The sequence below is a fragment of the Pantherophis guttatus genome, chromosome 3, assembly GCF_059756535.1.
Source record: "Pantherophis guttatus breed Tessera chromosome 3, ASM5975653v1, whole genome shotgun sequence".
Taxonomy (NCBI): Eukaryota; Metazoa; Chordata; class Lepidosauria; order Squamata; family Colubridae; genus Pantherophis; species Pantherophis guttatus.
Window position 1 is genome coordinate 122,700,806 of NC_142065.1, and position 27,661 is coordinate 122,728,466.

General features: G+C 34.7%; 1 protein-coding gene across 2 annotated transcripts in view; it reads left to right on the forward strand.

Moving 5' to 3' along the window:
- The window catches only part of RIN2 (Ras and Rab interactor 2), an 83,821-nt gene that overhangs the window by 17,669 nt on the left and 38,491 nt on the right, over window positions 1–27,661 (forward strand). For both annotated transcript variants that reach the window (XM_034411740.3, XM_087891274.1), the window contains exons 2-3: window positions 9,371–9,455; window positions 22,262–22,356. In XM_034411740.3, coding sequence (XP_034267631.1) covers window positions 9,399–9,455; window positions 22,262–22,356 — 152 coding nt within the window. In that variant the 5' untranslated portion in view covers window positions 9,371–9,398. The remainder of the gene's footprint in view (window positions 1–9,370; window positions 9,456–22,261; window positions 22,357–27,661) is intronic.

Below are 27,661 nucleotides of genomic sequence, written 5' to 3' on the forward strand. Positions count from 1 at the left end.
CGAACGAGCCGATTGAGATCACTGGGAGTAAAGGAGGGAGTACAGTGCAGAACTGCTGAGGTCGAACAGGAACGGAACTAATTTGGATTACTAATTTTGGCGCAAAACCGAGGAGAAAGTTTCTTTTCTTTCCGGAGGGACAGCGTGAAGAAGGAAGATCTCAAAGTGTAACCGGGCGGCAACTGGAAAGGCGAGCAAAGAGGAAGGGGCAAATACGGAGCAGCGAAGAAAGTTTTAAAAACTTTAAAACAGACAAACGAAGGTGAGGAGAAATAACTTAAACAGAGGAGATTAAAAGAAGAATGGACTCTCTTTTTTTTTTACCCCCGCTTCTAGCTGCCTGAGCGGAAGAAGTGAGAAAATCTTGGCAAAGTAAGGATTACATACAGTGACTGTGCAGAATAGAGGCCGCCATACTGTAACCGGAAAAGACTTCAACAGTTGTAAAAGAACTTGTTTTTTTTTTCTTTATTGAAAACATACCGAGGCCAACAAAAACATTGAAAAGCACTGCTCCAACTTATCATTATTTTCTTTACTTAAGTATAGATGAATTAATATTAATGTTATTTATTGGAATTAATCAATTAAGAAATATAGAGTATACTTAATCAATTTAGAAAATATTTATAATACATAGAGATTTAGAAGTATTATTATTAGAGCATCATATTACTATTAATTAATTAATTATTATATATTAACCAGTATATATTATTAGAATATTTTATGTTTGTGGATCTTATTGAATAACTAATTACTAGATATTAAGATACTAAGAATTGATCAATTGTATAGTCTTTAATTAGATAAGATATTTATTTATATATATATTTATACTGGTAGCAATATTTATACTCATATTTATATCTATATTCTTATCACATTCTTAACTGAATTATATATAACTTTATATAGAGAGAATTAATTATTCAAAAGAATTTATTTATTTAAAGAAGGCTTATTGGATTGATCTTTTATAAGGAGGGGGGAAAAAAGAGAAAAGAAAAGAAAGGAATTATAGAAATTATAGAAATTTGGATGGTGATTTGGGAGAAAGTTGATAAAATACTGGGAGAACAATACAAGATTTTGAAAGAAATGACTAGCACTACCACAACCACGTTGAAAACAGCTAAGAAGCCAACACCATTTTTAACAGGAACAACGGCCTCCCCAGTGACACAGAAAACCTTGGAGGGAATGTTTGCATCAGACAAGCAACCCAGTACACCTAATATGCCAACAATGCAGGCCACGCTCATAACAATTCAGGAAACTATGGCCAAAATGCAAGAGTGTATGACCAGAAACCATGAACAATCCAGAAAAGACATGGACGAGGTAAAGAGAGAAGTCAAGAATGACATTCAAAAGATTGATGGAAAAATGGACTTAATACAAGAAATCATTCAAAAAAATGACCAAAGGATAAAAGAAATAGAACAAAAAACTGAATTGACGGAAGAAAAATTAGAAGCATTAGATACAAAAATGACAGGATTAAATAAGGAACTTGAGAACACCGTGGCCCAATTAGAAATGGAGAAGGCAGCATTCTATTTGCGTTTCCAGAACGTAGCGGAAGACCGGGAGGAAGATCTGACGATGGTAATGGCTGAGATGATAGCAGAGGCACTCCAGAGAGAAAAAGACGAGATAATTAATGAACTAGATGAAGTTTACCGAGTCCACACTAACTACGCCCAACAAAACAAACTCCCTCGGGAGGTACACATAAGATTTGTAAGAAGGAAGGTGAGGGATATTGTATATAAGATAACAAAGGACGAACCAATGTATTATAGAAATAAAGAAATAATCACCCTAAAGCAAGTACCTAAAAGAATACGAGATTTGCGAAGAGATTATTGGTTCCTGGCCACGTTACTAAACAGAAGATATATACCATTCAAATGGATAACCCCGGAAGGAATGTTAGTAACGTGGCAGGGAAAGAAAATCAAGGTGGACTCGCACAGCAAAGCAAAAGAACTATATGACCAAATGATGGGTGCTGAAGCAACAAATGGTAATAAAGAAGAGGAAGGACGAAATATCAAAGGAAAACAGAAGAGAGATCGGGAAAGAACACCACAACAAGGAGGGAAAGTAGATGAAGGAGAGACCCAGGAAGAGGAAGGAGTGCAGACAAAAGGCAAAAAAAAGGAACAGGAAGAAATAAAGAAGAAACAACAGGAAAGTCAATAAAAAAAAAATAATGGAACGGACTTTAAAAATACTATCTGTAAATGTTAATGGACTCAACTCACCATCCAAACGACACCAAATTTACAAAAAAAATTTGAAACAAAAATCAGACATTGTGTGCCTCCAGGAGGTACATATAAGAAAACAGGATATTAAATATATACAATATAAAAAATTAGGTAAAGAATACGCTTCATTGGCAGAGGAAAAAAAAAAAGGAGTGGTGGTATATATCAAGGAAGGAATAGACAGTAATATGAGGTATGTGGATACAGAAGGTAGGATAGTCATGGTAGAGCTAAATCTTGAGCTCAAAAAGATATTATTGGTAGTAATATACGCCCCAAATAGTCAACAATTAGAATTCTACAAAAAAGTGCATGAGAAAATTATAGAACAAAAAATGGAGAATGTCTGTCTGATTGGGGATTTTAACGCAATCTTAGATGTAAGAAAAGATTATGAATGTGGTCAGCAAAACAAAAATAAAAAAATGTATTACCTAAAACCTTTATGGATATGGTGGAAGAGGTAGATATGGTAGATAGCTGGAGATGTCTTAACCCCGAAGCAAGAAATTATACATATTATTCGAATCCGCATAAATCATGGTCAAGGTTGGATATGGTTTGGGTAACTAAGATGTTAATAATGGAGATAGAAGAAGTAGATATTTTACCAAATAATTGGGCTGACCACAACCCGATAATGATGAAGTGGAGAGGTCAGCAGAGAAAGAAGAATAGATGGACTATGAACACACAGACACTGCAAGAAAAAGAGTATAAGAATTACATAGAAAAGGAGCTAGAATGGTTTTATAAGGAAAACACAAAGCAACACACTTCCCTACAAAACCTATGGGATACAACCAAAGCATATGTAAGAGGCCTCACGATATCATATAATGTAAAACGGAGAAAAGAGAGAGAGAAAGAATATAATAAATTATTAGAAGAAATTCAAAATTGGGAATGTAAATTGCAAAGAAACCCAGGGGATGAAAAAATAAGGTTAAATTGGTTAACAGCAAAACATAACCTAAACATATTAGAGCAGGGGAAATATGCAACAGCATTGAAATATACAAGACAAAATTATTTTGAAAACGCAAACAAACCAGGGAGATGGCTGGCGTATAGGCTGAGGAAGGAAAGAGAAAAAAGAACAATTCAGAAATTACGAGATGATGAGGGAAGGATTCAATGGGCCCTAGAGGGAAAAAAGGACATAACAGTCCAATATTATCAAAAACTGTACGAAAAGGATATAGTAACAGAGGAGGAAATTGAATATTATTTAAAAGGGGAGGGATTGCAAATACTAACAGAGGAAGAAAGAGAATTATTAGATAAGGAGATTACGATGGGGGAGTTAAAAGAGGCACTGAAGAGGCAAAAAAATAACAAAACCCCGGGGACAGACGGTTTACCAAGAGAATTCTATAAGACATTTGGAGATCCATTAAATGGAATACTGTTAGAAATATATAATGAGGCCCTAATGGAGGCAAAGCTACCCAACACATGGAAAGAAGCATATATTTCCTTAATACCTAAAGAGGGGACAGATACCACACTAATAAAAAATTATAGGCCGATTTCTTTGTTGAATACCGATTATAAAGTTTTCATGAGTATAATTGCCAATAGGATGAAAATAATATTACAAAATAAAATACACCAGGACCAAAATGGTTTTCTGCCTACAAGGCAGATAAAAAACAATTTAAGAATAGCATTGGATGTTTTAGAATATTATGAGGTGCATCCAGAGAGACAGGTAGCACTGATCTTTCTGGATGCACAAAAAGCGTTTGACCAAGTTAACTGGCAATTTATGAAGCAACAAATCAAAAGTATGAATTTTGGAGAAAGATTCACTAAAATGATAACATCGATATATCAGAATCAGAAAGCATGTGTCTTGGTGAATGGTGACCCAACAAAATTTTTTGGAATAAATAAGGGAGTAAGGCAGGGATGTCCACTTTCCCCTTTACTATTTATTTTAACATTGGAAAATTTATTAATCAGAATTAGAGCAAATAAAGAAATTCAAGGACTAAAGATCAAGAGAGAGGATTACAAGGTCCAAGCATTTGCAGACGACCTTGTTTTTTTCGTAGAAAACCCATTAGAAACAACCCCAAAATTAATAAAAGAGATTGAAAAATTTGGAAAGGTAGCAGGTTTAAAAATTAATAAAGAAAAGACAAAAATGATAACAAAAAACATGATAACAAAACAGGTAGAGAAATTAGTAAAAGAATCCGGTCTGCAGACAGTTAAAAAAGTTAAATACCTAGGGATAAATTTGACGGCCAAAACGACAACAATAAAAGAAGACAATTATGATACTTTAGTCCAGAAAATAAAGGAAGATTTAGAAAAATGGGGGAAACTAAAATTGTCTTTACTGGGGAAAATAGCAGCAATAAAATCAAACATACTGCCAAGACTCCTTTATTTATTCCAAACAATTCCAATAAAATTAGATAAGAAATTCTTTGATAATTTGGATAAAATAACTAAAAAATTCGTGTGGGAAGGGAAGAAATCAAGAATAAAATTGAATATACTACAAGATGATAAAAGTAGAGGTGGATTTGGACTCCCGGCATGGGATAAATATTACAAGGCCGCCAGTTTATTATGGATTAAAGATTGGATAACCTTAGATAATCAAAGATTGCTAAATTTAGAAGGGCATGATTTAATGAAGGGATGGCACGCCTTTATATGGAGTTCAGGAAATAAAATATATAAACATTTTAATAACCATACAATTAGGAGATCTTTAATTAACACATGGCTACAAATTAAACAAAAACACTACATGAAAATTCCCGGCTGGCTATCGACTATAGAAGCAATAACTCACCCCAACATATTATCAAAACAAAAGATTCTAAGATACAGAGAAATAGTAGATGTTCAGGGGAAATTGAAAACTAGGGAAGAGCTCAAAGAACAAGGAATAGGAATAGACTGGTGGCCCTACTCGCAAATAAAAGTAAGATACAGAAAAGACCAAGAGGAAGAAGGAATAGATTTAAAACAAAATCGATTAGACAAACTATTAGAATCAAAAGAAGGGAAATTAATTTCAAAAATCTACAAATATTTACTCGAATTCGATTTGGCAGAAGAGTTGGTCAAAGGGCAGATGATAGCCTGGGCGAGGAACATAGGGCATAATATACAATTAGAAGATTGGGAAAGAGCATGGGAAGATAACTATAGAATGACAAAATCGGTATCATACAAAGAAAATCATTATAAAATGTGGTACCGATGGTATCTGCCACCCGCAAGGTTAGCAAAAATGTATCCAAATGTGAACCCGGCTTGCTGGAAATGTAAAAAAGCGCAGGGAACTTTTTACCATGCTTGGTGGCTTTGCCCAAAAATCAAAAAATATTGGAACAAAATAAAAACATGGATATTAGAGATAACAAATCACGAAATTGAATTAACACCTGAAGTCTTTTTACTCGGCATGATCAATAAGAATATTAGGAAGGACATAAAATACCTAATACTCCACATTATAACAGCGGCAAGATTAGCGTTGGCACAACTCTGGAAAATAGACCGTTTGCCAACTGATCAGGAAGTAATACAGAAAATCTACGTATGCGCAGAGATGGATAAATTAACCCTAAAATTACAGGATAAGGAAGATTCAAAATACTTTAAAATATGGAATAGTTGGTACCAGTGGATAAGTCAGAGAGAGGGAATGCTTAGAGATGAAAGTTAGGAGAAATTAATGCAAATAAACAACTGCACTGTCAGAGAGATATAGAAGGAAATAAGTCACTGTGTGTATATATATATATATGTATATATAACATTAGAAAGTAGTTGATAGATGAAGTTGAGCACTATATATGTATAGTATATGTACTTGTAATTTGTGTGTTTGATTAAGAAAAACTTGTTCAGTTTTTCTTATAATTGTTTTAAATGTCCTTTTTTTAAATACGAATAAAGTTTGTTTAAAAAAAAAAAAGCAGTCATAGGACATTTCACTTAATGACTGTGTTGCTTTGCAATGGAGTTGCTGTTTCCCATTAGATTCATTAATTGATGACTACCTGTACGCCTTAAATTGTATGCCCCACTTCCTATTTTTTCTATATACAGTAGTTGCTTTAATTCAATTTAGCAAATTCTAATTTCCTTATTTAAAGTGAGATTTGAAGTAACTTTGCAAGAGTCCTCTGGATTGAAGCAGTACTAAAATGATTTTCTCATCAGTTTAGATACAGCAGCTAATTATGACCAGAAAACAAGGAAAAAGAGAAGAAAACATATATAAAAGCAATTGCTAAACAACATGAACATATAGCATGTTCTTAAGCCTTCATATCACAATTTAGAGCATCAGATTGTTATACTGTAATAACCTCATAGTTTGAGATACTCAGTGCACAGATTTGTTTCCACAAAGATTGCTGTGTGTCTGATTAAAGGCTGTGCTGCATATCAACTTGCATAGAACAATTGCATGTTTGTAGCAATAGTCATGGTTTAATGCAGTAGTACCTACTATGTGCACAACTCTTGAGAGAGAGAAAAGAGATTATTCATAAAACCTGTTTCTCTTAATATTTATATTGATATTAAAGGTAATGAATCACACTGCAGGCTCATCAGGGAAACTTACTACCGCTTCAAAACTATGTATTAAAATTCTTAAATGTACCTGATACTTGAAGATTTACTCTGGTAAATAAAATGCTGAAATTAGGTTTGATTCCTGCAGCAATGACTGATAACTATAAAGAACTGCAAATTAGATTCGCAGTACTTTGCTCTCATCCTAATACTGACTTAGTTTTTCGCATATCACATTGTGCCATTTTATGGTAATTGTACATATTCATCTGTAATAAAAAAAAATTGCAGAGAGATCAACAAGTACATAGAAGCAGCTGAATAGATATTGTGGTTAATATATGTATAAATATGGAGCCACTGAGGAAAAAAAGTCAGCTTCAACAGTGGGAAACATTTATTTATTTATTTGTTAATCACATGTATAAGCCATGCAACTCAGAGGACTTTGGGTGGCTACAATTAAAAGCACAACCAATACAGGATAAAAATAAAAGAGGCAATAAACTGTAACTAATATAAAAATCACCTGACTAAAGAAGTGGGAAATGCACATGATTCCAGAGGGCAGGCACTGTGACAGAGAAGGCAGTCCCATCAGATGGCACTGTTTTAAAGATGGGACCTGGAGCATGTGTGCTCTGTCATATCTTATCAGATGAGCAGATACAATAGGAGAAATTTGGTCCACCAGATAATCTATGCCATGGAGGATTTATAGGACACCACTAGCACTTTGAATTACTTCTCTCACTTGCAGGTTTTTTTAAAATCTAAAATTACCACTCGCTACTTATATTGTCCCTCAAACCCTAAGCAAATAATGATTTTGATTATTTCTTTTATGAAACATCAGTTTCAAGAAAGTTTTTTGAAAGTCAAAGAATGCAATATATAAAATCAGGTAACTAGCAAGTTCTCCCTCTATTGCATTGTGTTGTGATCATCAGTGATCCTGTACATAATGCCCTCTTCTATTTTGTAAAAATGAACAAAATCTTTTTCTTACCATTTGCAGAAGTTGGAACACCCCCCCCCCCCCCGCAAGCCTAGCCCTACAAATCTTACCCTTTACAAATACAGCTGGACTAACACAATGACAACAATTGAACTAAGGGAGTTACTAAGTATTGGCACCATAGACAGTTCCTGTATTTTGGCTCCTGGAGTTTCAAAGTAATCTAGTGTGAAACTATATCAGCTCTGTGCTTGAAATAGGCTGTCAGTTGACTGCTGCAAAAGAAATGACTTCAAAAGAAAATTGTCAAGGTTAAAATAAAGATATACCTCTTTAAACAACAAAGAAACATGCCCATTGCCTTTAAAACACAATTTTTGATATAGTAATTGGGTATTTTTTGTTAACTATGACCTTCCCCATGTAGAAATTAATTTCTACAGTTTTTGCTGTACCTGGATAGTGTTTAGGAATTACTAGATCAAGGGAATAGAGAATAGTTTTTTAAACTTTGTTTTGTTATAAACAATAATGTCTTGGTGGCACTGAGGTATTGTATTGGTAAAGCTTGAAATCTTGCTGCACAGTAAGAGGAGGAGAGCTGTTTTAGTCTATAATGCTAGACAATCAGAAGGAATCTGATGAGGTAACCTGCAACTTGCACAAGATTATGCCATTAATAAAAATCTGATGGGTGGAAAAGATGCTCCTTCTGATTTTATAGCTAATAACCTGATATTATAATTTCTGCCTGATGGTAAATTATTACTGAAATGAAGACTCTTAAGTCTTCTGGACAAATATATATTCACAGATAAAGCCTTGTTTGTGTTTTTAAAACCCTCATTTAGATAAGCACTACAAGTCTGTTTGCCAAAGAATTTGCAGTGGAAGTAGCTAAGGATGTACAGGTTTAGCATTTCAATGCTTTATTTATGTGTTTTTTCTCAAAACTGAAAAAACTGAAAATTTGATTTTAGGTTTTGATGATCAGACCAATTTTGTTATTTTAGAAATTGCTTGAAATGTTGTGAAATGTAAAGCAAAGGTTGAGGTTGTAATTTTTTTGCATTTTACTGCACTGAAAATTAGAAATTAAATATGTTTCCCCCTTGCACTTCTCTCTTTCCCTTAGTTCTCTTAACTATTTTCTTTTCTGTTTTTAATCTTATAATGAAACCTAATAAAATATGTTTTTAAAAAGGAAAAGATTATGTTGTATTACATGTAGAATTTTAGTAAATCTGTTGTATTTGTTCAGTTAAGACTGAGATCTAGCAAATAAGCAACTATTAAGCCTTTGTATTCTTTCACAATGAGCCTATCAGACTTCAACCAAAAACAATATATGGGTGTGTTTGTGGAGAGGGGAAAATGCCAGTAGCACTGTCCTTAAAGTGTGATTCACAGGAAATAATAGGTCAAAAAGATACATTAAAGGCTCTGGTAGGAAAGAAATGGTACTGTGTTGTTAATGGAAAAAAGCTTGGCAAAAATGATGTTGTGACTGTTTCTGTGGCTTGGAAAGGAATTTCCTATAGCCCAGAGTAACCATTAAATATGTCTCTGTTTTTAGTTCATTAGGGCTTTCTTTCCCAGAGAAAATGTCAACTTCTGCCATGGAACCCCAGTCCCTTGATGAGAGAGGAAGTTTTTTTAAGGTAACTAAAGTATTGGTACTTATTTCAAAATGTATGTCAATTATCTGCCCACTGCTTTTCGGTTTAAGAATTTGGACAGATCTATGGTGAGAAAGCTTTTTTATATGGAAATGAAAGTTGGGTAAATAGATTATCTGAAATATAAACAGATTATTTAAGTGTGTGTAGTAAAACAGGAAGAGACAAGGTCAAGAATGAATGGGAGATGAATAAATACCAAAATGAATATAAGGTAAGTAATTATTATGAAATAAATACACAAGCATGGTTTCATCATATAAAGCAAATATGTGACAAATTGCAAAACAAAATACATTAAAATGAGAGCAAATGAATTGATAGAAACAGGAAGACTGAAAAAATCATTGATGGATGGAGAGCCTCAAAAAAGAAGCAGGAATGGTTTGCAAGGATAGAAGTGATTGTTGAATGGTATTGGGGTCCCCAAACAAAATAACATTATGATTATATATTTACATTCTCTTGAAGGTTTCTTTTGTTGTTGTTTTGGTGCCTACATGTCAGTTTTGACTTTTGGCAACTGCCTGGACTAATCCCTGCAGTTTTCTTGGCAAGGCTTTTTGGAAGTGGCTTACCACTGCTTCCTTCCTAGGGCTAAGGGAGAGTGACTGGCCCAAGATCAATCCAGCTGGCTTTGTGCATAAGGCAGGACTGGAACACAGTCTCCCAGTTTCTAGTCTGGTACCTTAACCACTACGTTAAACTGACTCCTTTCAAAGTCTGTTCCATACATTTCAGAAGTCACATATAACAGATCAACTGTTTTTCTTGTACAAAATTGTAAACAATTATATTCTGGTACACTTTCATATGTTTGCTAATTTAATTGGAGTTTGAATTTGGGGTCTTATGTGTATAAAGCAGTTACTGAGTTCTAGGCTCTTCCTTTAAAAAACAAAATTCTTTGTTATTCTCCTGAGTGGCTGCATTTGTATAATAGAGGAAACCATAAAGTAGACACATTTTAGTTTAGCATGTTGGGTTTGACTTCAACCTTTGGTTAATTTCAGATGTATCAAGAAGATGGCATTATTAAGCAAGCCAGGATTGTCTAGCTTCCAGCAGTCATATTTGCAGCTTTCAGAATTAAGCTGCTACAGATTTTGTTCCCAGGCAGATTGAACAGTGTTACTATGTTATTTGACTTAAAAGAAGTTAATGGTTTGTTTTTATTATGGAAAGTCTATTTCTTTAAATCCACTTCAGCTGTGGAAATAGTGGTTTATATTATGGCAGTTGAAGCAAATTCCTGTGTTTGGCAAGTGGATAGAATTGCCCAGACATATAAATAATATCTTTCATAAAGTGGAAAAAAATAGATTGCAGACTGGAAAATAAGGATATTTGGGAGCTGTAGTTTCCTACCCTTGTTTCACTCCCAGCAGGTGCAGGAAATGGATACCATCTACTATACTAGAATTTAAAACCTATGTTTTGCTATCTCAGTATTAAAATAATACTACAAAAGAGCACATATGTAAAAGAACAGGAGGTATATGTAAGATGCAACCATTCCATTGGCAATATAGTTTTGCTTGCTACTGCATTTTTAAAAACTTTTTTTTGTTAACATTTATTGTACAATTATTGTATACCACCAATATGCATGGCTGTTTATTACAGTACCATTGGATAATGCCAGGCCCCAGCCAACTGAATGGACAAATTCCTGCCATCTTTAGTGTAAGTTTCTGTTGAATGATCCTAATCTCAAGGGAATAGTCAACTTTTATTTCATTAAGGATCAGATGCTGAATGATCCCGATCTTTTTGCAGTTCATGATATCATCATTATCATCATCATCATCATCACCTCCAAAACCATAATTTATAGGTGTCTATCTTCTTTCTCATAACTTTCCTGAAGTCCAATTTAATGCCATACATTCATAAACTATATCTGTTATGAACTTTCCTCCCTATGAGTAATATTTTTACTTCAACACATTAATCATCTTTATATGTTCTTGAGTCAAGTAAAGGGAATTATCGACTATGTTCATTTCTTTGTCAATAATTGCCTTCTGATTTACATTATCTTTGTCTTTTTAATATTTAATCCAAACCTAAAGTTTTACTTTCCATTTCTACACTGATAATAAATTCCTCTAAATCTTTATTATGACTTTATGGAATAGTTCAAATTGTTAGTGTTTCAACTTCCATTTTAGATGCCATCTGTTCAGTCCTGCCATTCTTGTATTTGCTGTATAAGTTAAACAGGTAACAATTTGCACTTATCTTATTCCCTTCCTTTCAGAACTATGTTTCTCTGAATTCATTTCTTAGAATGGATTTCTGATCACTATAACAAAGTGTCAGGTGTGCCTCCCTTCAGTACTCAAGAAAGAAAAACCCCCAACTCCATTTTCATAGAGAAAGGTACTTTTACTGAGTATGAACTGAATGCAACCGAAGAAAAGTCTGAGGCAATAGGCGCGAAAATCACATATAGAAAGCATCCTTAAAACCCTCCCCCCAATCGTCCAGTCAGGATTATCCAATCCACATCCCCCCCAGGGGTCATGTGGGGTGCAGCTTCTGATGGTGCCATCCTCCTGGTATGCCAGGACAGTTGACCTTGAGTGGTTATCAGCGTTTTTTCCAGCTGCATAGAAAACGCTGAGGAAAACTTTCTCCCCTCTTCTCCACCAGCTCACTTCCCCCCTCCCAGACATTCAAACAGCTCCCCCCTCCCCCCCTTACAATGGCAACTGAGCAATCAAGCAATAAAAAGGCGGAGGCTGACACAAAGGATAATCTGATTTAATCAAGAAAAAATAATCAATTATCTTCCACATTCCATCTTGATCTATACAATTAAAATCTTTCTCCATGCATGTTGTAAATGTAATTTGTAAAGAAAACTTTGCTGATGTAAACAATTATTGAAATAGTATCCAACTTTTTCATTGTGAGTTTATTTATACCTTTACCAAATTCCAGTACAAATGTATTTCCCAAGGACTCTAACAAATGCACTAATCTTTGCTAGGCCGTGGTTTTTTAGGTTAGTATTTGTTTTTATCTAACTGTTACATTTTAATTTCAACTTTAAACAATTCACAGGATATTTCATCTACAAATAGTGCTGTTTTGTTTGATAGCTGGTTTAACAGCTGTATCTCATTTTCTAATGAATCAGTTCCTGAATGTGTTAATTCTCTACAAATGTTTCTGTTGTTTTATAATCCTGTTTATAAACAAATTCAATATAATCATTTTATTTTAATTTAACTTCATTTGCCTCTACAAATGATTGTGTGTTTTGACTTTGTTTGGTTGGCAACCTACTCTCTTTAATTGTCCAAGTTTAGCATGCATTTTTGCACCTTTCATTTATTTTCTGTAACTTGGTGGTTAGACTGTAATGCTGCATATTCTAGCTCCTGAAGTTTATTTGATCCTGTTCAGTAAAGAGCATATGTAGAGTCTCTGTTTATATTGCTACAAGCAAAAATGTCCTTTAAAATTCTATTATCCAATACTGCATTTGCCTAATCCAGGGGTGGGCAACTGTGGCCCTTTTACAACCTGTGGACTTCAACTCCCAGAATTCCTGAGAGAGCCAAGCTGGCTCAGGAATTCTGGGAGTTGAAGTCCACAGGTCATAAAGGGGCCATATTTGCCCACCCCTGGCCTAATCCAAATTTTCTTGTGATCCTGTGATATTTTAAACACTATGTGTTATTGTTGTACCTTATGATTCTTGATGAACGTATCTTTTCTTTTATGTACACTAAGAGCGTATGCACCAAGACAAATTCCTTGTGTGCCCAATCACACTTGGCCAATAAAAAATTCCATTCCATTCCATTCCATTCTGTTATTCCCTTCCTTCAGTCTCACTTCTCCATGATGTAAATTAAAGTGGATGACACTGATACCTTGACAATAGGAGAAAAAAAGCACCACTCTTCCTATGTTATCTGTGCCATGCATCATTTTATGAGCTTCTATCATTTCTCACTTTACTTTCTTTTGTGTCAGGCTAAAGAGTCCAAATTGCTCTTGTGCTCTTTTTTTATTACAGGGAAGCTGGTACATGATAATTTGTTTACATTGTTTTGCACCTTTCTTAGTTTTATAGTCTTCTATAGATCCCAGAATTACGTATAAGTAATTCTTGATTTACAATCATTTTTTTAGCAATTATACAAAATTACAGTAGCACTGAAAAAGTGACCTTCAAGTGGTCCTTGCACTTACAACTCTTGCAGCAATCCCACAAAATCAAATCAAAACTCTTTGGGCACTTGGCAACTGGTGTGTATTTATAATGGTTGCCGCATCCCAGAGTCACATGATTGCCATTTGTAACCTTCCCAGTTGAAGTGATTCACTTAACAACCCTGACAAAAAATATTATAAAATCGTTGTGAATCACTTAACAACTACCTTTTTTTTTTTGCTTTAATTTATATGCTGCCCTTCTCCGGAGACTCAGGGCGGCTTACAATGTGTTAAGCAATAGCCTTCATACTTTTGTATATTTATGCAAAGTCAGCTTATTGCCCCACACAATCTGGGTCCTCATTTCACCTACCTTTGAAAGGATGGAAGGCTGAGTCAACCTTGCAATTTGGGGTTCAATTGTAGTTATAAGTGGAGGACGACCTTTATATCAGATCAAATCAAAACCTTTATAATGGCCTTTAAGTTAGATGAAGAATTGTATAGAGTACTTCAACTGTGGTCTAAAAATAAATGTGTAGTGTTGTGCAAAATTTAGCCTTTCAGGATGGAACATTCCAGAGACGTCTGATTTATTCTGGGGTCAGTTTTACAACTTCCAAAAGTATATCTTCAGAACTACGGTATTTGAGATGTCCTAAATATGCTGCCCTAGACAAAATAATCCCCAGTTTAGAGGAAAACCACCAAACTATATTCAGAATAGTCAGAATAGTCTAGAGGGAAATTGGGATCTTTGAAAGAGAAGTTAAATGTTCCAGAGTTTAGTGTACTTTGCATATCTTTTTTGTATACAATTTCAAATGTAGAATTTTCTTTTTAACACCAGCTTTATACTGGATTGACATTTTGATTTGAATTTAAATTATTTTTCTGTCAGCTCATATTAATATATTGGTAAAATCTGGATTTTTGTGTCAATACATACCTAAATTTGTTTGCATTGAATTTAATTTGCCATTCTTACGGAGTTCTTGACAATCTGTTTTTGATCTAACCACTTTCAGCACTTTGATATGATTAGCAAACACTGCCATTGCTGCATTGCTAGATCTTAACTTAAGATCATATGATGGATTCCTGGTGTGCTTTGAGCTTGGTGGTTTCCTGAGGACATTTTGTTATGAGGCCAGTTTCACAGTCCTTGGGAAAAAGAAGCTTCCTGAATATTTATATATAGTGCCTAGCCCTGTCAGTCTATTAGAGTGTGGTTTTTTTTCCTTGATGGTTGCTTGATTAGAGCATTGTTTCTTCCCAAATTGTTTATCTGGGGCTATTTCCTGCTTATCTGGGTGTTGGTTTTTAGGGTGGATGTACTCTGGGCTACTAATTTCCTTTCTTGACATGTAATTATTAATGGCATATAGATAGTATATCTCTGTTCATCTCTTGAGGTCTGATTTGTCTTCATGCCAAGCTTGCTTAGAGTTTTGGGGTTTATCTTGGCCTAACTCATCAGTTTCTCATTTGAAATTCTGGTTGAAAATGCGCCGTAGTGAGTGAATACCTTGCTGTTTTTTGTTAGCTAGCAAGATAGCTTTGCGAACAGAATTGTCCCTGAAAGCTGGATCTGAGTCACCATAAACTCTCCAGAACAAAGGCACTATCTTTGAGATTATGCACGTGATTCCAGACACCCATTCCTCATGAGTAGACCATGGAAAATGTAGGTTTTACAGTCAATTTATGAGTGGAGTGGCTGAGAGTCAGAATTTACATCAAGCTCAAACTTGCATATCAGCTTTTATGGACACTATTCTTGGCTGAGCCTTATCTCTTAATCCCTCTTTTGGTTTTTTTTCTAATTCTTTGCATATTGGAGAGATTAAGATTCTTCAGACTGTCAAGATTCTATTATATTCATTGGATGAGTTTCCTCCTTTTTAAAAGGCAATTTTGATTTTGGAAGTTTAAAAATATATGAGTTTTTTTTGGACTATGCAGCAAAAGGGCACTTAGTATATGGATTTTGGAAAGTTAATAATGGATTAAGGGGCCAGTGGAAATTCGAATTACAGCTTTGAATTATTTAGAAGATACTTGCTCATGGGAAAATGGAGATTGTTTTCATTTTTTAATGAAAAAAGACCTTATAAACTGATAACTGGACACTAGAGACAAAATAAAGAAAGAGTAAAAATCCTTAGTGCAAACTTTTGAATACCTTTCAACAAAGCTTTTGGACAATGGATCAGATACTTGATAAAACTGACATGTTCTTGTGAAGTTGTAAAACAAGAAGGAGCTGCAATGGATGTTTCTGAAATAAATTTGACAGAGGACTTAGATACAATACAAATAGATCTGATGGATGATTTATTCCTTAAAGGAGATGAAAAGACATTAAATCAGCAACTTGATTTGGATATTTTCATCCCCTCTCTGGATATACAAAACAGCTTGGCTAATATTTCGAAGGACTTTTCTTAGAAGTGAAAAACAAAAGTTGATGCTACTATCTTATTCTACTGCATGAAACAGAGTTTGAAGTCTATGCCTTCTCTTTCTTTTTTCCCCTTTTTTCTACACTTTTCCCCTTTTTCTCCTTTCTTTGTCCTATTATTTGCTTTTTTATTTTTGTGATTTATATTATAAATTAATAAAAAGATAAAACTTCAAAAAAAGGAGTGACAAACAAAAGGATAAATTTTATTTATGGATACAAGAGAAAACTGTTAAAGTTCTAAATTTTGCTTTGAAACATAGATGAACAGCAAATTACTTCTGGAATTTTTTCTGAAGAGGGTCAAAAATATTTTTTAAAAAGTCAGGAAAGATTTATAAGTTTGGCTTGCTTGATTAGGGTTAAAAGAAGAAAATAGTTATATCTTGTTGCCTTACTGGATTTTTGCTGACAATGATCAAGTGACAGAGTATTTAGACTTAAATGAGCTTACGGGAGGAGATTCTGAAGAAAATAGTTGTATCTGCTTGCCCTGACTGGATTTTTACTGATAAAAATTGACATCTCTTTTAGATCTTTTTTTCCTTATCTAAGAGATGAGATATGGGGAAAAGAGAGAGTATCAGTGGTGAAATTCAGTAGGTTCTGACAGGTTCTGAAGAACCGGTAGCAGAAATTTTTAGTTCAGAAGACTAGCAAATACCACTTCTGGCTGGCCCCAGAGTGGGGTGGGAATCTTGCAGTATCCTTCCCCTGCCACGCCCACCAAGCCACATCCACAGAACCAGTGGTAAAAAAATTTGAATTCCACCACTGGAGAGTATGTTTTATTTATTTACAAATGGCGATAAGGTGTTAAAATTATTTTTAGCTAACTAGGATGAAAGGGGAAGTCATTCCTTTTTTCTTTCTCTTTCTCTCTTTCTTTTCTTTTTTCATATACCCCTTTTCCTTTCCTTTTTTTTTTTACATTTGTTTGTATATTTTGTAGTTGGTATTGACTTTTATCCTTTACATGTATGATTATTAATAAAATTATTCAAAAAAATGAATTTGTTTCTGTCTTGAGAGATAAGGAGTATTCTTCCTATCTTCTGATAGTCAATTGATCTTCAGGATTTATTCTAGCAATTTTCAGTTTATCTGTCCTACAATGTCTTTTACAATCCATACATTGAATGTTGTGGACACCTCCTATTTTTATTTCATTACTAGGACTATGGCTTCAAATGTTTGATAGGATTTTGTTGAGATTTTTGTGCTACAGTGATGCCAAGAGTTCATAATAGTCTGTTGGTTGTCTCATAGGTGTTTGATGCACAGTATGGGAGAGTTTTTTCTTTTTTCATACCCTTTGTTAGCAATAGGGTACCAGTATATGGAATAACACTTTTTAATAAAATTGCAGGATTTCTATTGGACTGGAAGATGCTCTGTAGGTAATCTACTTCCTTTGGAGTTTGGACCATTGTGTGTGCATTTCCTTGTCTGAATCGTGTTTATATTCAATTCCTCTGGAGGCAGTTGAGTTGTTGCTTTGGTTCTGTGAATTATTTTTTACTATGCTTGTGATTTTAGCCTGGTGAAGATATCCAGGAAAGGTAATTTTTGTTGCTGTCTTATTCTCTTGTAAATGTTACACCTTTAAAGTTGTTGATTGTTTGGTGTGTCTCACTATTTCTTTTTTATTATGATAAAAGTATTGTCTGTGTAATGGAAATTATTTTGGGCTGTGTATATGGAGTGCCATCAACAGGATGAATTAATTATGAGCTGAAAAGTACCGATTCCAAGAGATCCCACTGTGCATTTCTTGCCAATGTAAGAATTGGTTTATATTCTTCAGAAGTATAGAACACTTCTAATCCCCATTTTCTAGCTATGATATACAAGCCTTTCTATCCAATCCCCACAAAGCATATCAGTTTGTAGACAAACATCAGGTTGTTTCCTGATAACAGACGTGCTACCTCTAATAATAAGATGAAATTATACTTTGTACACCCATTATATGTTAGGAATACATTTTAAAAATCCAAGCATTGTTTTTGACCTTGTTATTTGAAAATAGACCTTAATCTATTTTTTTTCCAACTTGCTGTTGGACTTCAAAGTGTTTGGCTTACTTCATAGTGGAATGGGAAGGGAAGGGAAGGGAAGGGAAAGGAAGGGAAGGGAAGGGAAGGGAGAACATTTCATGAATTTCAGCTCAGTGAATTAACAGGAAAGCAAATATAAATAAATATCAAAATAATGATTTATATTATACATACCTCTGACTACATAAGTATATAGAAGTAAATATATAGTATCTGTAATCACTATTTATATTATGAGACTGAGTTTATTGAGGATATTGATTGAAATACTGCAGATATTTTAGTGTTTAGTGATGTAGTGTGGTTCCCCCTGGTGGACAGAATTGTGAAACAATATACTTTGAAAGGAAAGCTGGTGTGAATCCATTGGCCCTTTTGTTACTTGCTCAGAGTCTAGAATATGACAAAATAATGAATTTCAAAGGACTCAAAACTTGTTCATTTATTTATCCTAATAAAGATATTGGTTGTTTATGAATTTCAGAATTTCATTAGGGACCAGTTTGCTTCTTTTATTTGAAATTTTTACTGAGATCATAGCTGGGACAGAAGATTTAAATTTTACATTACAGTGAGTTCTAATAACTTTACAATCTGAAATTTTATATCTCTTCAAAACTTTTATCTCTTCAAACTGCTATCTTTTCAAAATAGTAGGATTTTATTTTCTTTTGATGTCCTTCACGACCCCATGGACTACAGAACGCCAGCCCCCCCCCCCCATCTGCCACTGTCTCCTGGAGTTTTCACAAATTCATGTTCACTGCGTCAATGACACTACCTAACCATCTCATCCTCTGCCGTCCCCTTCTCCTTTGCCTTCCAATTTTACCTTCTTTAGGATATGCTAGTTTATACTTCATCTTGCTTACTCAGAGCCTGTTTTTGCACAGAACAATATTATAGCATTAGAAATGATATGACATGATTAATTTTGAATTATCCACAACGTACCTACTAAACCATAATAGAAATTATAGATGTGGTTGTCTCAAAAATGCTTTTTCAAGAGGCAACTGGACTGTTTTTTCCTTGAGGAAGAAGAACAAAACATTCAAGAATCTTCATCAGTTGTGATGACTTTGAATTTTGCTGTCATAAAAGAGCTTTCAAATGCAAATGGACTGCTGAATCTTGTCCTGATGGGTTTGATCTCCTATGTTGTGCCATGGACTTGTGAAGTGGTTGTTTTGTTTCACCAATGTACAGATCTGCATATGTCTCATTGCATTGTATTGCATAAATCACATTGCTCACTTTTTGTCTGTATGTTTTATCCTTGGGGTGGATGAGTTTCTCCTGTGTATTCTTGAGTTTAAAGTGTACTTGTATGTTGTGTTGGTTGACAATTCTCCTGATCTTTTCAGATATTCCTACAATGTATGGAATGAGAACATTGCTATGTTTGTTATTCTCTCTTTGTCTGTAATTGAAGAACTTCTGTTGGATCTTTTTCTGGATTTGATGAAGGCCCAGTTAGGATAATCCCAAATTCTGAGGGATTCCTTGTCATGTTTTAGTTCTTTTTGTTTTCCCTCTTTACTGGTAGGCAAACTTTCAGTCTGGTGGTGTAGGGTTCTGATCACTCCCATTTTCTGCTCAAGTGATGGTGAGAATCAAAATGTAAATACTGATCTCTGTGTGGGGGTTTTCTGTAAACTTCAGTGTTAATGCTTCTGCCTTCCTTAATATGCACTGCATAGTCTAGAAAAGCCAGACTGTTTTCTTTGACATCTTCCTGTGTGAACTTAATCTATCTGTTCGTAGAATTGAGGTGTTTGGTGAAGGTTTCCATTTCCTGTATTTTAAACTTGACCCAGGTATTGTCCACATACCTATAGTGAGTGGGTGGAAATCCTGTGAAAGAGTTTAGGGCTTTGGTTTCTACATCTTCCATGTAGAGATTGGCCACAATTGGTGAACCCATAGTGCAGCTTTTGTCTGTAGAAACCTTCATTGTATTTAAAATAGGTAGTGATCAGGCAGAGGTCCAAAATGGCACATATGTGGTCTGTATGTAGGTGTGGTTATGGACAAGCATTATGTGCAAACACTTATGACTTATTCATCAAATTTCTGAAGCAAATAATGGCTTAGTGTTATGTAGTAGACATATATCGGACCCTTAAACATGGGCAAGGAATTCCAAATATGGAATTCTTGGCACAAACAATTACTTAAAAAACAAAATGATAGCATATACATTTAAGTGACATTTTTGGTTTCATTCTTTCAACATCAATTATATACTTGTCATAGAAGATGGAACTTGCTGATGTGGTCAACTTGACAGTTTTAATTAGAGATAGGACATCACCTGGGTTTAATGCTAATTAGAAATACTTTATTTGCTTTTTTCACAAACTGAAAAAACAAATTATGATATATGGTTTGATAATTAGAAAAATAGATTATAGAAAAATATAAGCAAAATTGTAACCATAGAATAAGATAATAATTTACATTTATACTTACAACTGCTATAAAAGAAAATTGGAAGTAATTTCTTTACATTCCTTTTCTACTGGATTATTGTTTCTGTTCTTCTCTTATATCTTTTCTTTCTCTTCCTTTTTTATTCTAAATATTAGTTTTTGGTTTTAACTTTCATCTTAAAATTTTAATAAAGTTATATTAAAAATTGTATACCTGTCATAGGTTATGATTGTGATGATTTTGGGATGTTGCGCATAACAAATCTTGCCATAAAATGTTAGCAGAAGCCTTGAGTGAATAGAGCAATATCATTTTCTTATAATATTTACACCAGTAAATATTTATGGATGGAAGCCCAACATTTGAAAAAAAAAAGAACTCAAAATTCACATGCATTTTGAGAAAATGTTGTGCCCAAAGGATCAATACTTCGTTGATCTGAAAAAAAGCAGATTTTACACTTGCAGGAAAACACTATGAAGAAAATACATGTATAATTTTTCAGTTTGTACATAAGAGAGCATTTCATTTACATTAAGGTACTGGTGACATTTACAATATTCCATGTGCCTAACTAATATGTAGTATTTGAAAATCTATAATATGGTTTATTCATAAATACACTATTACTAGTGTATAATTCAACTCATTGTTAGTTGCTTCTTAGAACTCATTAGTGCTTTAGAGAAATTGGGATGGTATTTAAATCCCTAAGAAATTAAGTACTTCATTTCAATAATTATAATTCACACTAATGGAATACAAGTATATTTCAATCATACAGAATTTCTCAGAATGGATGAGTCTAAACCAATGGAGGGAAAACTTATATAAATGATCTGTAGAAAAGCTTGTCATACTATTGTTCCATTTTTATTTGATTTCCGTGTTTGTTTGTATGGTTTTAGGAAGCATAACAGAGTTTAGAGATCTGCTTTTGAATTATATATACAAAATTTATATAAAGAGATGTAAAAGTATCAAAATGGGACTTAGCAAAACAAAAAAACAAAAAACCTCAACGGAAAGACAGTGCCACCCTGGTTTTATAATCTTGGATTATTGATATTTGTCCACTCTCTTCTTTATACAGTACATGGGTTCTTTAACAAAGTATGGAAAATGATATTCTGTATGATCAAACTTTAAACACTTAGATTTTTATATATTTTATTTATTTTCTTTTATTTATTTTCTTTTTTGTTGTTTGCATATTTTTTTCTCTCTTCCAGTATCAGTTCAATAACAATACAAATCTTAAATAGAATTTTACAAATCATTTATTTAATGATTTTGGTTTAGTGGTTAAGGCACCAGGATAGAAACCAGGAGACTGTAAGTTCTAGTTCCCCCTTAGGCATGAAACCCAACTGGGTGGCCATGGGCCAGTCTTCTCTCTGAACCCAACCGACTTCAAGGATAGGTGTTGTAGGGAAAAGAGGAGGACGAAGGAGTATTAGGTATGTATACTACAAGCTGATTTTATATGTGACTGAATGAAATACATGCTTCATTATGTTGGTTCCTCTTAAGAACGGGAAGTCAGAATTAGGCAGGGTGAAATGAGTTGTAATCCTAAGTGACTCATCTTGTCCATTCTTTTATTTCTACATCTTCCACTTTCTGATGTCATATTGCTTTTGTCCTTCAAGCTAATTGACACAATAGCTTCAGAAATCGGAGAACTGAAACAGGAAATGGTACACACAGATCTGACACTGGACGCTGGACGCACCAGTTTACCAAGGTGAATTAAAATTCTCTATCACTGGACTCATTTGGTGGGCTAATGTAAGGGTTAATGTTGTGTTAATTAAGAAGGTGGTTTTGTTCAGTATATATTGTTTATAGCTCTAAACTCTGAAAAATATTTGGGTTTTGGATGAATTTTAAAGTGGTTTGCTTTGGCAATGTAACGATATACTTTATGTTTCTCTTTTTTTATGCTGTATTCCTAACTTCCTGTAAAAAGTGATCGTGTCCTTTGATCCATATTCCACAATTAAGAATTCATTTATTAGCATGTGGGTTATTTACAAAAATGTATAGAAACTTATCTTTCTTTAAGGCTTAATTGCTAAAAGGTTATTACTTAAAATGCACAACATTTTTAAAATTAGAAAAATTATTTTCTGGTAAAAAGCACTGAAGAGTGCTAGTTCATTTGGATTCAGTAGAATCAAATATATATGTAAAATTCTATTTCAGTTTGTATCAGTTCTGTACTTCAATTTGTTTTTAAGCTTTGTTGCTGGTAGTTGAATTTACTGAACTGAAAACAACGTGTAAGTTTTCAAATGAAATATTATCTCCACACTTTGTATTTGTGTGTATGAGATTGCTGGCAACGTGAATTACAACATAGTAAATGGAAAGACCTCGGGCATATAAAACATGAGCATGCTGATATCGCATAAATGATAAAATTACTAAGACAGTGTGCAATCATTAATGTCTCCTATGTCATCAGCAAAATTTCTTCAAGCTGTAGCAAACTAAGCCTGGGAAAGGAGAAGCAGAGTACAGTCAACTGTCCTAAGACTTTTGCATTGATTGGTATCCTGTGTGATAGATGTGGATTTCTGAGTGTCTGTATCATTTAATAAATCTTCAAGATAAGATTTGGATTCAGCTGATGAACCATCTGTGTGAGGGTCGTCTTCTTTTAGTCTATAGAAACAAACTTGGACATGGCATTGAAGCATTTTCCAGGTTTCCTAATTTAGAGAAATAAGAGAAACAATCATACTAAAATTCTTATGTGGCTCCTCATATAAACAAGTGAAAATCATGGACCTGTCTCAGTTATTCTGTAGTCCATCATGTATTGGAGGGCATATGTTGACCTTGTTTGTTTTCTGCTAGAACCTGGTGATAGGATCTGTGGCAGGAAACTTTATGATAATCCTGATATCCTGAAAAAATATTACCTTAAAGCATGGTAGTTATTGGCATGTAAGATCTCTAAAGAAATGGAAATCCCTCCCTCCCTCTCTCCCTCTCCCTCTCTCTCCCTCCCTCCCCCTCCCCCCCCTCTCTGACATGAAATGATATTTCATGTCATTTGACATGAAATGTCAAATAAGGCAAGGAGGGACCCACATCCACTATCCTGCCTGTGGCAGAAATCATCCAAAAGTCAACCTGTGCCATTGCCATACCATACCCAGGTGTGGACTCTGACTGAAAAAGTGCCAGATAATTCACTTCATCCAAGGTCCTCTGAAGCTACTGCACAACCACCTTCTCAGTCATCTTCCCCCAAAAGAGGATATTGGAGTTCTGGAGATGGTTTCTTGAGGAGCAGGTAAACCAAAGCCTCCTTGAGAGGTGAAGGAACAACTGTCAAGCTTCCAAGTAATAAGTCCCTGGAATGAACAATCCAAGGCAGTTATATTCAGTCAAAGTCTGTTTATTAGAAACATATCAAATTGTCAAGCTCTGACGAAAGCCCGGAATTACACCCAGTAAAAAGCAAAAGTTTGAAACTTCCCCCCAGAGTCACATTCTCCAATCAGCTCACAGTCCAACTGTCCAGTGACTCCAAACTCCACCTTCAGCCATCTGTAGGCACATTCTCAGTTCCCACGGGAAAGAATGCTACCTAGCCATAGCATCTCCCCTTATCTCTGCAACTCCCCTTCCTACTGCTAGAATGTGGCAAGCCTAAAGCCTCATTAGATCCTCTTACAGAATACCTAGAAAAAGCTTAGAAAAAGAATAGGAAATGACTACAATAAAACATGGCTACACATATGTCAGCTTCAGGGTCGACAACAACCTCTTCACTCCGAGAACTCACTGCTGTTAAAAACTACCCAACAGCCCCTGAGCCACTTTCACAAGCCAGGAGGGGTATGGATCTAGGGAGCAGGAGGCTGAACTCATAGTCCTAAAGACCCTGTCCACTTCCAACAGGTTCAAACAGTATTATGTCAAGTATGTGCAAGTAAAACCACTGTATCCCATATTAATTCTGTATCTTTTCATGTGCAGGTCGTCCTTGTCTTACAACCACAATTGAGCCCAACATTTCTGTTGCTGAGCGAGACAGAATTTTGCCCCATTTTACAACTTTTCTTCCCATAGTTCCCATAGTCAAGCACTATAGCTGTTCAGTTAATTTCACGGTTATTCAGTGAATCTGCCTTCCCCATTGACTTTGCTTTTCAGAAAGGTGATCATATGATCTCGGGACACTGCAACCATCATAAATATAAGTCAGTTGCCTAGTATCTGAATTTTGATAATGTGGCCATGGAGATATTGCAACAGTCATAAGTGTGAAAAATAGTTATAAGTCGCTTTTTTCAGTGATGTTGTGTCTTCGAAAGAACAGTTGTAAAGCGAGTACTACCTGTATCTGAAGCATTTGCTTGTTCTGTTGTAATGGATATTTCATATCCAGAAGTTGTGGACAAGATTGTCAATAATTCCAACTCATTACTTAAATCTTGATCCTTGTCCATTTGGTAAAGTTGCCAGAGGACAGCTCATTTCAAGGACAGAGATAATTAATATGTTCTTACAGGAAGGAAGGATTCCTGGAATACTAAGGAAGGCTAGTTATTGCTTAAGATGAGTTCTTAATATTTATTCTATGGTCTCTTTTTGAAGTAGTGGACAACCTGTTCAAACAAGTGATAGGAACTAAGTCCCAGATGAATTTAAATGACATTGAGATTTAATTAAATGAGATATTATTTAACCCAGTCCAGTTTGAGTTCTAGTCTGATTTGGGATCTCATTGAAATTCCCTTTATAGGTGATCAAAACTAGTAAATAGGCAAAGGAAAAGTGCCACAGCCTGATTTTGATGCATATCTGGCAGATTTCACTACTGTGATGATCTTTTTGAACAAGTAGTCCTGTTCTGAATTGATTTTGTCTGATGAACAGTCTCCAGTAGGTGGTGCTGGAAGACATTGGTCTGATATCTGAGCATTTGTCAATGAGGTATTATAAAGTTCTATCTTTTTCATGCTTTTTCAACTTTTACAAAACCATATTACCAATGCACTGTTCTTAGTATGTAGGCGATACCCATTTCTATTTATCTTTCTGATTCAAGGACTCAGGAAAATATCTTACATTGCCTGGACATAAGCTGAGTGAAACAGAATCCTGACAAAAAAATTTCTGTTAAGTGGTAGGAAAAGGGAGCTCATCTGAAATTTAGATATGCAACTGTATGGGAAAGCATGTTCCCTCAAGAATCATCTGTGCTGTTTATGTATTTATTGTCTTTTACACCATTTGTTGACCGCAATGTTTCTATCCATGGTTTAAGATCTACAGAATGGATTCTTCTTCGTGTATCATCATTATCAAATATATCTACAGTGATACCTAATTATGCATGATGCTAGGTAGGGAGAGATAGAATGAGAGTGAGAAGAAAATAATCCTTTTGCCTCCATATGCTTCTTTATTCCAACTGGTCTTATAAGAATAATTTTTAATTTCAAAATGGAAATGCCCCAAGAGAAAGTTGAGGAAAGACATATGTAACCTCCTTGTATTTAATATGTTTGCTTGCATATTCATGAATGGTTTACACTTCTTTATCTCTTTATACACATTTGCAAAATTAGAAGAAATTTCAAAAGCCCCTTATAGGAATATTATAGAATCAATCATTTGCTGGGAACAGGTATCAGAAAGCAAGCTTGCCCCTGGTCAGTAGAGATGATAGGGAAAGAAGAACTTCATTATTTATGAATGGGTCATTTTTATTAATTTACTTGATAAACTCATAGGCTACCTGAATGATGAGGTAACTCTAGGCAGCTTGCATATTAGTTTTTAAAAAGAATCAGAGCTGTCGCCCAAAGCCACAATATGATTACAACAATGCTAGACATTAATAACCAACAGTGCATTAGAAAAGTGGAAAACCCCAAACCAAGTAACATGCAAGGCAAAAGTTATGTAATTCTAAGGAAGCAAAAAATTTGTGAAAGCACCAGCAGGGTTGGGGCCTTTTGGATTGCTCCATAGGGCAAGTGCAGCCACAGAGAAGACCCATCTCTTAGGTCCTCCAAGATGACACTGTTTTACAAATAGAACTTGGGAGTGAGTCAGCTCTCGCAGATGTTACTGACTCGGCAAAAATAATTAAAGTGGAGAAGAGTGAACTCACCACCTAGAGCATTTTTCTTCCTGGGGATCCAGAGTTTGGTACTACCTGAGAAGGAGAGTTAATTGAGGAGTTTGGGAACTGAAAACAAGCAGGCGTGTGAGTGTCCCAAGAAAAAGAGTCACACTAGAGGATAACACAGCTGTGGGTAAGAGAAACTCCAACTCAAAGGTGAGAACCTCAGCAGTCATCTTCAGATAGCAAGAGAAAACTTCAATTATTGGAGCTGCACGACTGCTGAGAGGCAGGGAAGGAAAAGAGCCCCACCAGAGTCTGCAAACCCAAGCAAGGCCACTACTTGCAGCAGCCCAGGTGCAGAGCTCTACAAACCAATTCCAGAAACAGAGGCCTGTAAGTGTTGGAGAAGTGGGAGGAGAGACGAGCCCATTCACAAATCTATGGAGGAGTGAAAAGGATTTTCACATTCAAATGGGCAGAGATTGGCTGCAAGAGCTATAGACCCAGGAGAAAACAAAAGTTTAAAGACGTAGTAGTTAAGAAAACAGTGCTAAACAAGAATCAGAACATAGAAATAGAACATACAGATACCGGTAGAAATTTACAGAATAAATAAGAATACAAAAAGAATAGCTGTAAACTTATAGTAACAAGAAGATAGTAGAGTAAGATAAGAGTTTAATTTTGTACAATAACAGTTTTGTGAGGGGAAAACAAATAGTCTTTGTGTTCTTGTACTGTTCTAGAGTTCTGTTCATATTAAGAAAAACCCTAACATAAAGAAAGGTGGCCACTTAAGTATTTACTTCTTAAGGATTTGAGTTTAAATAGAAGAGGTAAATAGAAGAGGTAAGCAAAATAGTCTTACGTTGCTTACAGAACAGTGGCATTTTTAATTATGTATTTGTATTTTTATTATTTTTACAAAAAACTCAAGGCAGAAAACATATCCAAC